The sequence below is a fragment of the Gouania willdenowi genome, chromosome 5 (genome assembly GCF_900634775.1).
Source record: "Gouania willdenowi chromosome 5, fGouWil2.1, whole genome shotgun sequence".
NCBI classification, from domain to species: domain Eukaryota; kingdom Metazoa; phylum Chordata; class Actinopteri; order Blenniiformes; family Gobiesocidae; genus Gouania; species Gouania willdenowi.
The window spans coordinates 26,120,557-26,134,872 of record NC_041048.1 but is presented as its reverse complement, the minus strand read 5'-3'; the positions used below and the strand labels follow the sequence as shown (position 1 = coordinate 26,134,872).

Below are 14,316 nucleotides of genomic sequence, written 5' to 3'. Positions count from 1 at the left end.
TTTCCCGCACTTTTATCACATGATGGCAGTCATCAAAAATTGTTAACATTTTTTTTTTTTTTCCAAATCCTGCAATTTTATTAAAATTATGCCATGAATTCTTCCCAAATTGAACAAAAATTGTATATTGTCAGTAACTCCCATTATTTTACATATGTTTATAAGGTAGATTAATGTTGAAATTGCTTGTTTTCCCGCCTAAAGTTTGCGGTCCACATGAGATTAAACTGGTCTGTATTTGGCCCTTGAAAATACGGTTGACACTCCTGATCTAAATCTATATTTTCAACACCAGACACATTTCTTACATTCATTTCATTCTTCTTGGGAGTCGAGTCCCATCAGGTATTTAAATTAATGTTTGCCTCCTCACACACGGTTTTTTTTTTTTTTTTTGTTTCCCCTTCGTCCACGTCATCTCCATCTGTCTTTTTTTTTCTGTCCGTTGGTCTTTTTAAACCTGCAGCCCGTCCTCCTCTGAACACTTCCATCAACATGAGACCCACACTCTGGGCCCTGCTGTGCTCGCTCTGCTGCGCGTGGCCGTCACTGTGCGCGCCCCCGACCTGCTACTCACGATCGCTCGGCCTGAGCTCAGAGATCATGGTTCTGCTGGATAAGATCCACACCTACCACCGCACGGTCAGAGCCGGACACAGCTCACACTCACTGGGGCTCTTTGTGCTCATCTCAGGCCCAATGTGTTGGTGTTTTACAGAAACCCTGTGCTGCGGCTCTACCCACCATTTTCATTGATGTTCATGTAAGTATTGGATTGATGTTTTACAAAACTGGGACTTTAGTTTACTTTACTTTATTTTTTTTTCTGTCTTCTTTCATCAAAAACTTAATGCCGTGGCTATTAATACGGAAACGTATCAATAGCCATCCGCAGCGCCCCTCATTGGCCGGTTTAGGTCACGTGATAGGTGCACCGCTTGACTTAAAGTTCCGTCAGTTTTATTTGAGCTCATATTTATTTTTAGCTACCCCGCTAACCCTTTTATTTTAGCCCTAACCCAGGAAATACCCTAAAATGTGTTTTTTTTTGCGTGTGTATGTATTTTTAAAGGTGGAATTATCTGCGTTAAGTATGTTAAAATGAAAATATATATGACAAAAGTGGGTTATGAGTGTACCCATAATCCGAGGGGGCTATTGATACGATTCAATATCAACAGACACTTGGTCGATGAATCGTAGCAGCTTTAGATCCTGCAGGAGGTCGTTATTGTTTCACATACAGTAAGTGGAGACATTGCAGAATATGTGAGAAGTTGGATGATAAAGTTGCAGAAAGCAGTTTGACAATGAATTTGCAAATGAACAGTTCAAAAGGCCTTCTGCTGATTGCTTTTAAACTTCAAAGCGCCACAATAAACAAGTAAATATGTGCAAACGCCTGAAAAAATCCAGTAAGATGCACCATTGCACCAGATCTAAAGATGAAATGCATGGTTTCATTTATATTAATTTTAATTTCATATTTCTGGAATTTCAAGGAAAGAATGACATCTCATTTAGAGATTTTTGTTAGAGCTAATGAACTAAATAAAATGCAGTGAATAATTAATTGACACTACATACATAGGCCTATAATTACATGTTTTGTTAAAGCTTGAATCAATAGTGGGTGAATAAATACTTTATTTATCAGGAAGGAATTTTGATGTGTTCCAGCTGAATATGAGTCTAAGGTAAAGATTATTAATTATTTTTGAACAATGACACAGTCAAAGCAACCACAGAAGAAACAAAAAGTGGTTTTCAAAGTTAAACATTTAACATATAAAGACGAAGTTGCCAATGAAAAAGCTTGAAATGCATTGGTAGTTAAATACTTCAATTATTAAACCTTTCCGTACACTTGGTTCAAATTGAATGATACATTTGTAAATTCAAGCATATTGTATTTTAAGCATCTTCCAGTGCAACACATCCTCGTTCAGACACATCCATCAGACTTTAGCAGCTTTTTCATTGGTTTATTTACTTAAGATAAATGTTGCATTCATTAAAAAAAAGTCATATTCCTTCTGGTAATTTACTTACTTTATATTAAGATAATTCTTATATTCGGGTGCCTGAGTTGGAGATTTTTTTTTAGGAATAAAAAACTTGGAGCGAACAAAGGTAATGTAGTTGTGTATATATGCACTAGTCTGACACATGAACACAAACAGGTTTTTTAATGGAACAGTTAGATATAGACATAGTAGAGAGCAGTGTTTAATTTGACAACAAATTTGGATTTTGTTTTTGTCAAAATATAGAATTTTAGATATCGTCTAGTTTTTGCCAACTAAATGGCATTAAGATTGTTGTCGACTAAATATTACAGATATAGTGGACTAAAGTATAAAGCATAAGAGTTTATACAGTTTAAAGATTAATTTACCATTTATAGATCTGATGTATGATGGTTGGTTTTAATGTTTGTAAATACACAGACAGATTTGATGTGATCATGGATTTAGTCCCATATGACGAAATTATACTTTTGTTCTTATTAGTCAATGAAAATATTAATATAGTTTCATATATATATATAAATTGTAATAGTCTAGTTATTGGCACTTAAAATGTCATTGACAAAAACTATGACGAAAGCTTTTAGTGGACAAAATGAAGCTTTGGTAGGGAGAAGTGAAAAGTGATGGGTTTGTGAATTCACTTCAGAATGAAAACCTTTTAAAAATGCCTGCTATCATAATACATTATAGCTTAAACGTATTTGAAAACATTAAAATACATCAGTCTTGGGAAGATTTGACATTATCATGAAACATTGTGATAAAACACAAATAACTGTATGTAATTCATCTTATAGAGGTTATGTGGTAATAAAGGATGTTTCTTTTTTTGAAGAATGCCTGCGTCACCACCAAACTACGAGACTTTTTGTATGCGCTGTTAAACCACCCTGACCAGTACTGCAGAGAGCGACCCAGAATGGTGCTGCTTAAACGCAAAATCCAGAACCTGCACACAATCATCAGCAGGCTCTGTTATCGGGTGAGTATGAGCACAGCAATGGATCTTTAGATGAACATCCTCACTTCCAACCACAAAGCCTTTGTATCTTCATTTCCAGGACTTGGTGTTTTTCTCAGATGACTGTGAGGCTATTGATACTGGACACGTGAAGCCTCACTATTCAGAGGACAGGCTTCAGCTGCTGCAGGAAAAGAAGAAATGAGCGACACAGTCATGATCGTCCTTATGTTGGGCTGTTAAACGTGTGGGAAACCCACAGTAGCGGTATTTAGAACAATAAAGGCTGCACAGCAAACACCATAGCCTGCAGTGTATCCTAGTCATGCAGTCTTTTGTCTTTAGCAGGACACGCTGTGTTGTTTCATGCTGTACACCAAGCTGGCAGTGGCTTCACATTTATGATAGTGAACATGTGCAGTTCAAGCAAAAAATGCAGAATTTTCCACCGGAAATTTGCTGAATGCCAGCAATGCCGACAAAATCCTTGAAATAATAAAGCACTGCTTGCTAACCAGGGCTGATCAAAGGACACTGTGCCATTAGAGGAAATATGTTGGTTCTTGTAAACATTTGAGGAGCGTATGCAGAGGTTGAAAATGTGAGGTCATGAAAAATAAAACACTATATGCTGCTTTCTTACACAATGTGCACATCCTAACGCTTTTTATATATATATATATACCGTGCATAGATACATACATACATACATACATACATGCATACAGTACATACATACATACATACATACATACATACATACATACATACATACATACATACCTACATACATACAGTACATACATACATACATAAGTACATACATACATACATACATACATACATACAGTACATACATACATACATACATACCTACATACATACATACATACATACATGCATACAGTACATACATACGTGCATACATAGATAAGTACATACATACATACATAAGTACATACATACGTGCATACATACATATAGTGGTTAGCTGTAAAAGGTTTTTTGACCTAAAGCAAAAAATCAAAGCTAACACTGTTGTAGACATAATAGAAAGCATCTTAATAAGAACATGTACGTGTGTGTGCGTATACAGTATATAAATACATATATATATATATATACATATAGAGGATACCTCACAATACGATACATTAAACATTGTGGTGCTGATATCACATGCTCTACTGTTTATTCCACAAATGTATGTTCCTTATAATTGTGTCACCATGTGAAATGAAAAGAATTAAACTTGTGCCCAAGTTTTTAGTGTCATCAAATCAATAGACCAATCCGACATCTCAGCTGTGTGCTGCATTGTGGGATTGTATTGATGGTCACACAAACCAAAATGTATGCAGATTAATGGCAGAGACAAGATCATACCAACCATCAGTGTTTACAAGCAATGGAAAAAGAGATGAAGCTGTCGCACTTTGGTACGCAGCCTGAGACAAAAAGTGTCCAATTATTACTTTACAGCTGAAAAAGCACAACTAGAACATGCAAACTCCACACAGAAAGAACCCAAATGTACACTCCAGGGCTTGAACCGAGGACCTTCTTGTTGTGAAGTAAACATGCTAACCACTAATCCACCATGGGCCCTAGCAACAACATACCTACAGTATATAGTAACTAGTTCTCAAGTTCAATTTATCTTTAATAACACAAGTACAGTGCCCGTCGAAAGTATGTATTCATATAGTGTGTGCTTAAGTAGAGTTAGCAATTATGACCAAATGAGTATGTGTGTGAAGGTTGGATGTACAAAAAAAGTACATACTCTGTACTCTTTAGTGTTATAAAGGGGTTTTATTTGCAGGTGCAAAGTAAAATAGCGTGTGAGATTCTATGAACAGAACTTCCTTGCTTTTATATAGAGATATCAATACATTGTAAGACTGCTGAGCAGGTAGAGGTTGGAGTCACAGCACAGTAAGCACACCGACGGGTTGCAGGTATTCTGTCTCTTTTTTGCCCAGTATTTATACATAGTTCTGCCAGCTTGGCTCAGCTCTGCATTTTGCAGAATGCTGGCCTGGTGTCATGTACTGATTTTACATTGTACTGAGATTGTATATGCGCATGCACGCACATGCACACTACCGGAAACAAAAAATGTGCTAGAAAAGTATTATTTTTCAAAGTGAACGGACACGTGTTTTGTGTATTGGATTAGGTTAGGATTAGGATTAGGATTAGGATTAGGATTAGGTTAGGTTAGGTTAGGTTAGGTTAGGTTAGGGTTAGGTTAGGGTTAGGTTAGGTTAGGTTAGGTTAGGTTAGGTTAGGTTAGGGTTAGGTTAGGGTTAGGTTAGGTTAGGTTAGGTTAGGTTAGGATTAGGTTAGGTTAGGTTAGGTTAGGTTAGGATTAGGTTAGGTTAGGTTAGGTTAGGTTAGGTTAGGTTAGGGTTAGATTAGGGTTACACATATACATCACAATCTTATTTCCCTGGTGCATAACAAGTGTTGTTTACAAGTGTTGTTTGTGCAGCTGTATGTCACAATGTGGGCTAGGTAAACTAATTTAACACAGTTTAAGGAAAAAAAAATAAGAACAGAGAAATGAGTTTGATTCCAGTAACAGTAATGGTCGGATTGGTCTATTAATTTTATGCCATCTTGGTACAGCGTAAACCCACTGCATGCACGCGCGCACTGCAACAAGACTCACTTACCTGGGCCCTGGTGTTTGCTGCCCTCTGCTGTCTTTACTTTGTTACTGTAGCAACAAAGCTTCCTTTAATAATGTGGTCACTTCCTCTATGGTTGGTTTTTCAAAGTCAACCAGGAAAAGTGTCTTTAAAAAGGAAAGGTGTCTTTCTTTAATCATCCTCATGTTTCTAATCAGCAAGGGCTGAAGAATGATGGAAATCTGCAGGTTTTATTCAGGTTTGCAGTTCTTTGAACAGACATAAAGCTGTGGCTCCTATCTTCAAATAACTTCTATAATGTAGAGTGATCTTCCTGATGATTCTGGGCTGTTTTGAGTTTTTGCTTGAACTGTCTTTCAATAGCTCATTAGTAAACTATCCTACAGCTTCATATTTCATGCAGGTAATTATTGTGCACCAAAGAAGAAAGTAAAGACAGCCTCTGGGTATACTTAGTTTTTATATATTTGTGATGGAAACTTAGTATTTACTTAAAGTGTGCTTTGATTCTGCAATCATTACATTTAACAAGCACTCAGCATTTTATCTTAAATATTGTCTCTCTATAACTATTTTAGTTTTGGTTGAACAAGCAACAGGCGTTTTTCTTTCGTTGTGTCAGTGCTGGCAGACGCCTGAAGCCTGAAGGCCTCACAGCTTTATTACAAGTGTCCCTGTGAGGAGCAGAGAGTTAGTCTGCAGTCTGTGGCTTGTTAAGAAATCCACCCTCTATGCTCCTAAAAAATAGCCTGTTCTAAATGGCAGTGCTTATTAATCATCATTACAGCACTACACAATCCAACATCTTGAAAGGCAAGATGAGAAAAAAGCCTTTAAAACCGCAGGCGGTGAGGTGAATTTCCACGTTTATGTTCTGGGACACTGCAGCATGCAACGCAATAAAATTTAAAACTTGCCCGAGGGTGACAGTAATCATTCTCTGTACCGTTGAAATAAATTATCCTGTAAAGGACACATCACAAACTCATTTACATTAAAGACGCCACAATGCGGTTTGTAATCCTTGCATGTTTATGAGGGTTTTTATGCAATTTTCCATCACATTTACCACTTTTATTGCATCTTTAAAGTAATAATGCCTCATTATTATGCATAACAAAAAGTTTCTCCCTTGATTCCCATCAGATGACTGGCACAACTCCCCTTGAGTTATAATGATCAACACAAACCTAGAATTAAAAGACTCAGAGCAGAGTAAACAGGCCCATTACTGTAAAGATAAATGCACAATTAGTCCATCACAGAGAAGTAGAGAGAACTGTGATGCCTATAGAGCAGGGGTGTCAAACTCATTTTAGTTCAGGGGCCAAATACGGACCAGTTTGATCTCGTGTAGGCCGCAATTTTTAGGTAAACGGACAATTTCAACATCACTGTGCCCAAGTTTGCACTTCCTTTTATAAAGTAGACAAAGTATAAAAGGCATCAACAATATCTAAGCAATAAGTGGCAGATACTTAAATGTCCTATATTTATCTATATTTTTTTAACCAATTTTTATGTAATTTGGGGAGATTTTATGTAATAATTTGAGAAAAATGGCAGGATTTTGGATGCATTTAGATTTCTTTCAACAATAATTTACAACTGAATTATTTGGTAATTTAAACAGTGATTCATTTTCACTTTCTCCTGGCCCACAGGAGTATATGTACTCCTGTGTACTCCTGTGGGCTGAATCGGATACTCTGAAGGGCCAGATTTGTCCCCTGGGCCTTGAGTTTGACACATGTACTATTGTAGGTTTCAAGATAACTGTTCTAAACAAATATTCTAAAGAGAATGTATAAACACATTAAAAATATAGGCCACTTTCTTTAACAATTTTATTTCTTGAATTACCCGAGAGGCCAAAACACCATCACACTATTTTGTCCGGATGTAAAGGTGTTGATTCTGGGCAGCGGCGGTTCTACCGGGCTGCCTTAGGGTGGCAAATGCCATATACACAAAGACGCCTTGGCACTGGCAGCAGATGTATCATGTGTTGGAGCCAGAGAGGAATGTTGCTGGTGAAGACATCGATCATCACATTGTAGTGATTCTGAGGAGGAAAATGCTGCATGAGATGTACGAGAAATATCTGTTTGAGGTAGCTGTAAAGCAGCTTTCCATTCATTTCTGCGATGAGTTGGTTTTCTTTACAACAGAAAGACTTCATGTCAGTTCTCTTGACGGAGCACTGCAGGCCTCGGCTGATGGCATTCATTGATGGGATGATCGCCAGTTTCCCTATGAGGACTGACGATGACCTGATAAACTGGTACTCCTTCTTAGTCAACATTCTACAATATGCATCGCTACCAGCCAAAGAGGGCAACATGGCGCTGGCTGTATCTTTCTGAACAAGCAATTAATAGTCGGGCACCTGTGGCATCTTTCCAAAGTCTTTTAAAGAACATTTTATGAGTAATGATAGAACTGGCAATTAAAGTTCACTATAGCTATACTTTTGTTTTGAAAAAGTAAAATAAAATACATTTTACCCACTATAAGGTGCATAATGCAGAAAAAAATATGTAGGGATGCCCAGAAGTGAGCCCCCCCCCCCATTGCCCTTAGATAAATATGTCATGTATTCTCATTTTTTTTAGCACTCATTCTGCTTGAGTGGCTCAACTGAAGATTTTAAATTTTAATGAGCATTTGTCATAACTTAAGCCCGTTTAGCTGAAGTGCATTCATTTATAGACCATTAAAAGCATATTAAATATGCAAATATCAATAGAGATTTTGAGTTTGGTGCAGTGATGTACAATTTTCTTTGTATTCATACGGCTTGCGTGATTTCAGACTATGTAGCTACACAAATCAGCTGTTCGGTAGATTAAAGTGCACATGTGCTTAGTATCTACTGTATTTGCGTGTGGATCCCCCACATTTTATCTTCCTTCATAATTACTACGGTACTTTTTCTATTGACTTTGGCCACTGCGCTGGTTTTGGGTGTAACTGAGTAATGTCAAATTAAAAAAAGAATTATAGAAAGTTTTTTTCTTCTATAATCTTTCCAATACTTTCTATTCTAGATTGGATTTTCTCCTCAGGACATACAGCATTATTATTTACATATGTGTTTAAATTCTTAGATTCTGAAGACACGAGTTAACTTTAAATTGTAATGACAATCATGGGGCACTTTTTCAGGTCTGAGATTTATAAGGTGCAAAGGTGGACAAAGTTCTCACCTTTATGAGTTGAGTACAAACACGACTCTAATACAAGTAAAAGTAGTGGAAGTTGACAGTCGAAACATGTCAGGAGATCAAAGTAAATTACCTGAAAAACATTTGTCTGAATAAATGAAAACTTAACAAGTAGAAGTAGCTCATATATATCCACTGTACCTAAGTGAAGGTATTGAAGTATTTGCATGAAAAAATACTTACGTATTTAAAGTAATTCAAAATATCCAAAATAAGTTTCATATTCATAATTGCAAATAATAAAACCCTGATGTACAATCCATTACATGTATTATTCAGTATTGTAGTGGTGTTTCATGAACCATAACATCTAAGTATATGGGTTTAATAAAACAACATCAAACCAACCAAAATATTATAATTTACAGAATGAGCAAAAAGCTGTTTAATAGGCTCAGTATTACACAAATAAAGGTAAGAAGTCTGATATTGCTGCATTCATTTAAAAAATAAATAAAATGTAACCCAACATCTGTATTACTAAGCAAAAAAAAGAGAAAAAAGAACTAATTTTTGTTACTTGTAACATTTGATTTGAGCATCATTCAGTATATTTTTAACAAACACTAAATAACTAATAAAATGTAATGTTCAGTGCTTGTTTTGTTTAGTAACCACACTTTATATTGCCAGCATTAAATTGCTGTTTTAAAAACTAAATATTTGTTCTTCTCAGAGTCAATTTTAGTCCAAACAACAACACTATTAGATATGACGAGTATGACGTAATAAAGGTTTGGTAGAACTGGGACAACCCGTATGAGGATCAGCAGAAACCTTTTTATTGTCAGAACTGAATAATGCAAAAAACTAAACTGTGTACTGAGTAAATTGTATTCTCAATGTAGTGAACATGAGAAGTAGCTATACCCCAAAAAATAATACTCAAGTAAAGCACGGATATTCGCAAATTCTACTTAAGTACAGTACATTTATTTCGTTACTGTCCACCACTAATAAGGTGTTTTATATATAAACCAAATTGCATAAAAATCAGTGAGGTTGTTCCCCCCTTAAAACTTCATTTTAATTGTTTCACTTTGAATGATCTTTTAGTAATCTTAAACTATAAAACAGATTAAATCAAATGTAATCCATCCGTAAATTGTACGTTATTTTGCCGCTGACCGGAAGGTGGTGCTATAGTCTGTGTGAGGACACTTCACGGTCAAGTTTTCTTCAAACATTGATTATTTTTTTTCTTTAGCAAACCTGCACGTAATGTCTGATTTAAGTTTCGATTACCATTGTTAGATTTGAAAACACTTTATTGTGTATGTATTATTTGAGTTGTAAAAAAATACTTTTAAGAGCTGTTGAAAACAATATAAAATATAAATACAGTACCTTTTCTATCTTTTTTTTTTTTTAAAAAAACAAAGTTCTGCTTACGTTAAAACATGATGCATATTTTTGCTTTTTTTAATATATATATATATATATATATATATATATATATATATATATATATATATATATATATATATATATATATGCATTACCTACAGTTATAATAATTTACAACATGCGGGAAATGAGGGACATCAGATAAAATGTTCTTAAAGCAAACACAGATGAGTAAAAAGAAAATAAACAGAACCGTCTATTACTGTATTCTGCAAAATAATAAATAACAATAAAAAAAATTCTAAAATTAAATAATAGAAATTGAGGAATTAATTATTGTTATCCATTTTGTACAAACACTTTAAACAGTAAACCAAAGGAAACCCAATTTGAAATCGGAAATGGTTAATTCTAAATAAAAGCAGGGGTGTAAATAATTTTTATTGAAACTTTGTTGTGCTTTTTATAAATCCTCAAAAACCTCAAATTGCCTTTATTCTATCTGGTGAAAGGCTTTTTTTTTTCTTTAAAGGGCATTTATCTTGGCTGTGTGGGTTGTTTCTAATGCAGGGGTTTATTCTGGAGGATAAGTGGGCTTTACTCCAGAGTCAAACTGCCTCCTGTGATCTTTTGGACGCCATAAACAAGAGACTTTTGTTTTCTGCTTTGGCTCCAGGCAAGACAGACAGAACAGGACAAAAGAATGAAAGAGTTTAGAAGAGTGGACTGATCCCTTTTGGCTTCTTTGTGTCAAGTTTCTCTTCTTTTCACATAGACCAATCATCCGTGTAATTTTGCCTTATTGTCGGAGATTATGTATTAATTTATGCCACTTGGAGGGAAAAAAATAGGGTGAGGTTCATTAGCTAGAAGAAGAAAAAAAACCCATCAAAGCACAAAAGATCAAAGCAAAAGTCAGGAAATGAAAGAAGTAAAACAAAAAAACAACAACAACAACTAGGATTGTTCAAAAAGAAAAATCACTAATCTTCCTAAAAGTAGCAGTATTATCATTGAGAGCTGTTGGTTTTAGTTAAGGCTAAAGGAGGAAATCACAGCGCACTGAGTAGTGCTGCCCGTCCCAGTCCCCCGTTGACATTTTAGGACGATAAAAGTTCCGCCTTGCCTGGAGCTACAGCCTTGCTGGAGCCGGCCTCTGTCTGCGGCAGATTGCTCTACTCATTACACCAATTATTTTACTCCCGTTTAACCCCTGAATGAATGGCAGCAAGGCAACAGAAAGCCTTTAAAGCTGCCTGTAATTTCCCCCTTATCTCATTCCTCTTTTGTCATTTAACTCTTCCTGATGGAACAAAATGACTCCGGTGTGTTGAAGGTGCGCTGGTACAGGGGCCCCACCGACACCCTAGGGTCCATAATGGGGTGTCACCTGTTTCATTTTACGCCATTAACACAAATAATCACACTTTAACGGGTTGTTTATGGGCAATTTAAAGGCAGTGGAGCAATCTTTAAACACACACACACACACACACACACACACACACACACACACACACACACACACACACACACACACACACACACACACACACACACACACACAACTGCACTGGCGCCGACAAAATCTATAGGATATATGTTTCAAAGCAAAAAGCAAAAAGCGACAGCTGTAGCAATATTTTCCACAAATACCATGAGACATAGTGACAGTGAGATTTGCGCACGCGCCAAGTTGGAATTTTCTGCTAATAAAAACAAATGACATTATTGTTTTGTTTTGTTTTAACTGCACTGATTTGATTAACTTTGAAACTCCCATCCGACCTAATGAAGCATAAGACACATTTACATCTGTGGCCTATAATAAAAATGGACCCCCATGATAACAACCTATAGCCGCCATGCAAGTGTCAGTCAAAACGAACCACTTCTTAATGAAAAAGAATAAACAATTTATTGTTAATTTATGTCACAAATATATTCATAATATAAATGGGAATATTCTGAAAATATACATTATTTTACAGTTCACATATTATCCCTTCCGAAGGGAACCAATCCGACAACAGACAGTGCTGTCATTTCAAAGCAAAGAAAATATGTCAATTGAGGTTTTTCTACACGTTCACACACTTGTTGACGGTGGATACAGCAAACCTATGTGAACACAGGTGTGTGTGTGTGTGTGTGTGTGTGTGTGTGTGTGTGTGTGTGTGTGTGTGTGTGTGTGTGTGTGTGTGTGTGTGTGTGTGTGTGTGTGTGTGTGTGTGTGTGTGTAATTTATGAGTGCCCAGAACATGGATTTCAAGTTGAACTGACAATAATTGGAGCTATTAGTTTTCTATAGTGTGTGAACTTACTGGCCCGTTTTAAAACATCTTTAAGGTCCACAGAGAAGGGTCTCACTCAGTCACACCTCAACAGTGTCAGCTCTTCCTAGGGCCCCTCACAAAGTCGCCTTGATTCCTGCTGGGTGCCCGTATCCTACTCCGGCCTTGTCAAGCAAGGTGATACATACTGTATCCGACGTGTGCGGCGTACAGTCCGACTGGAGACACCGGGAGCGTGTGCCTCTGGAACGGGTGCGATCCATAAGACGCGGGGACGTGCGCACCGAGGGGGAAAGAAATCCCGAAAGCAGGAGGCAGCATAGGCTTCGCTGCCATTTTTAGTTTTTCAAGTTCAGCCTCTTGCAGACGCTTGGCTTTGGCCCTCCTGTTCTGAAACCATATCTTCACCTGGGTCTCCGTGAGGCTGAGGGAGCTGGAGAACTCTGCGCGCTCTGCGATGGACAGGTACTGCTTCTGCCGGAACTTTCTCTCCAGCGCCAGCAGCTGGGACGTGGTGAACGGGGTCCTGGGCTTTCTGTTGGTCTTATGCTTGCGTAGAGGACACGCTGGAGGACTCAACCTTCCTGTGGCAAAAAACAAAACAAAACAAAACAAAAAAAAACATTATTTAACTTCACAAATGTCATGCGCAACAGCAAATTATACACACGTCCTGAATGTTTAGATTTAGACTGACAGACTCGTGCTTTTAAATGAAGCTTTGCATTGTTTGGGAGATTTCTAGGAACTCATTATAAACTATATATTTAACTCACGTGGAGGGGTTGGAGAAAAACGTGGACTCTGCATCCACGACGTCCTGTCCCTGCTGTCTGGGCTCTCTGGTTTAATCATGTCATCAGGCATGTTCATGATGTCTCCCACAGAAAACGAGGAGTTCATGGGTAAACCTGTAGGCATCGCGGAGTCTAGACCACCGAAAGAGCACATCCTGGTCCCGTTCCCCAGCGCATGGGACGTCCCGGCCACGGATGAGGGATCCGGAGATGGCACCTCCCTGCTGGGCTTTCTATCAGCCATCAGCGCCTCCACGCTGAAGGGTAGAATGGCTACTTTGGGCTTCCCTGTAGAGTCGTCTGAGCTCAGGCTGGTCTGCATTTCACCTCCTCTGCTGCTGCTGCTGCGCGGAGACAGATCTTCACTTTTCAGAGCAGCGGTTAGAGCCGACATGGCGGACAGTGGGGCCATACAGGTCCGACAAGCAGAGCTGAAATGTTGCTGACGCTTCTGTGTGTGTTTGTTTAAAAAAAAAAAGGTGATCGTCGAGTGGCAGCGATGAGCCTTTAAGGTGGCGGCATCCTGGTGTTAATGTGGCCAAATTGGGAGCACAGGGCCGGGATAAGACAGCGCTGGAAGAGAGGCAGCCAATCAGAACACAGATGGGCTGGACTCACGGGGAGGGGAATCAAAGCGAATGGAGAATAATGGAGTTAAGAACAATTAACGTCAGATACAAACAATTTTCTCATATTCCTTCTTCTAACCTGTAGTTTAAAGATGTATAATGATAGTAATCTTTATCATTTAGCTGCTCATCACCTTGTGTTTCTATCTATACAGATATTAAAATGGAATGTATTTTATGATAATGAAATGTTCAAACTTTAATCATTAATTTAACTTTTGGAAATATTGTCTTGCCAATCTTTTTTTTTTTTTTTTTTTTTTTTTTTTTTAATTTTTATTTATTTAACTGCTGTTCCATGCCTGTGGTGCACAACATAAGGTCCGTGGGCCAACTTCTGTCAAAGGTTAGGCCTGTGAAATACAAGAGAA

General features: G+C 37.4%; 2 protein-coding genes across 2 annotated transcripts; one reads left to right on the top strand and one right to left on the bottom strand.

The window, feature by feature from the left end:
* Positions 1–471: 471 nt before the first annotated feature.
* Positions 472–3,739, top strand: cytl1 (cytokine like 1). The gene is made up of 4 exons (XM_028447533.1): positions 472–642; positions 719–763; positions 2,869–3,015; positions 3,095–3,739. The coding sequence occupies exons 1-4, from the start codon at positions 496–498 to the stop codon at positions 3,197–3,199; spliced, it is 444 nt and encodes a 147-aa protein (XP_028303334.1). The 5' UTR covers positions 472–495; the 3' UTR covers positions 3,200–3,739.
* Positions 3,740–12,120: 8,381 nt separating this feature from the next.
* On the bottom strand, positions 12,121–13,861 carry msx1a (muscle segment homeobox 1a). The gene is made up of 2 exons (XM_028447024.1): positions 13,296–13,861; positions 12,121–13,103 (listed from the first exon to the last, which is right to left on the bottom strand). Exons 1-2 carry the CDS (start codon positions 13,726–13,728, stop codon positions 12,688–12,690), a joined length of 849 nt encoding a protein of 282 aa, XP_028302825.1. The 5' UTR covers positions 13,729–13,861; the 3' UTR covers positions 12,121–12,687.
* Positions 13,862–14,316: the final 455 nt, after the last annotated feature.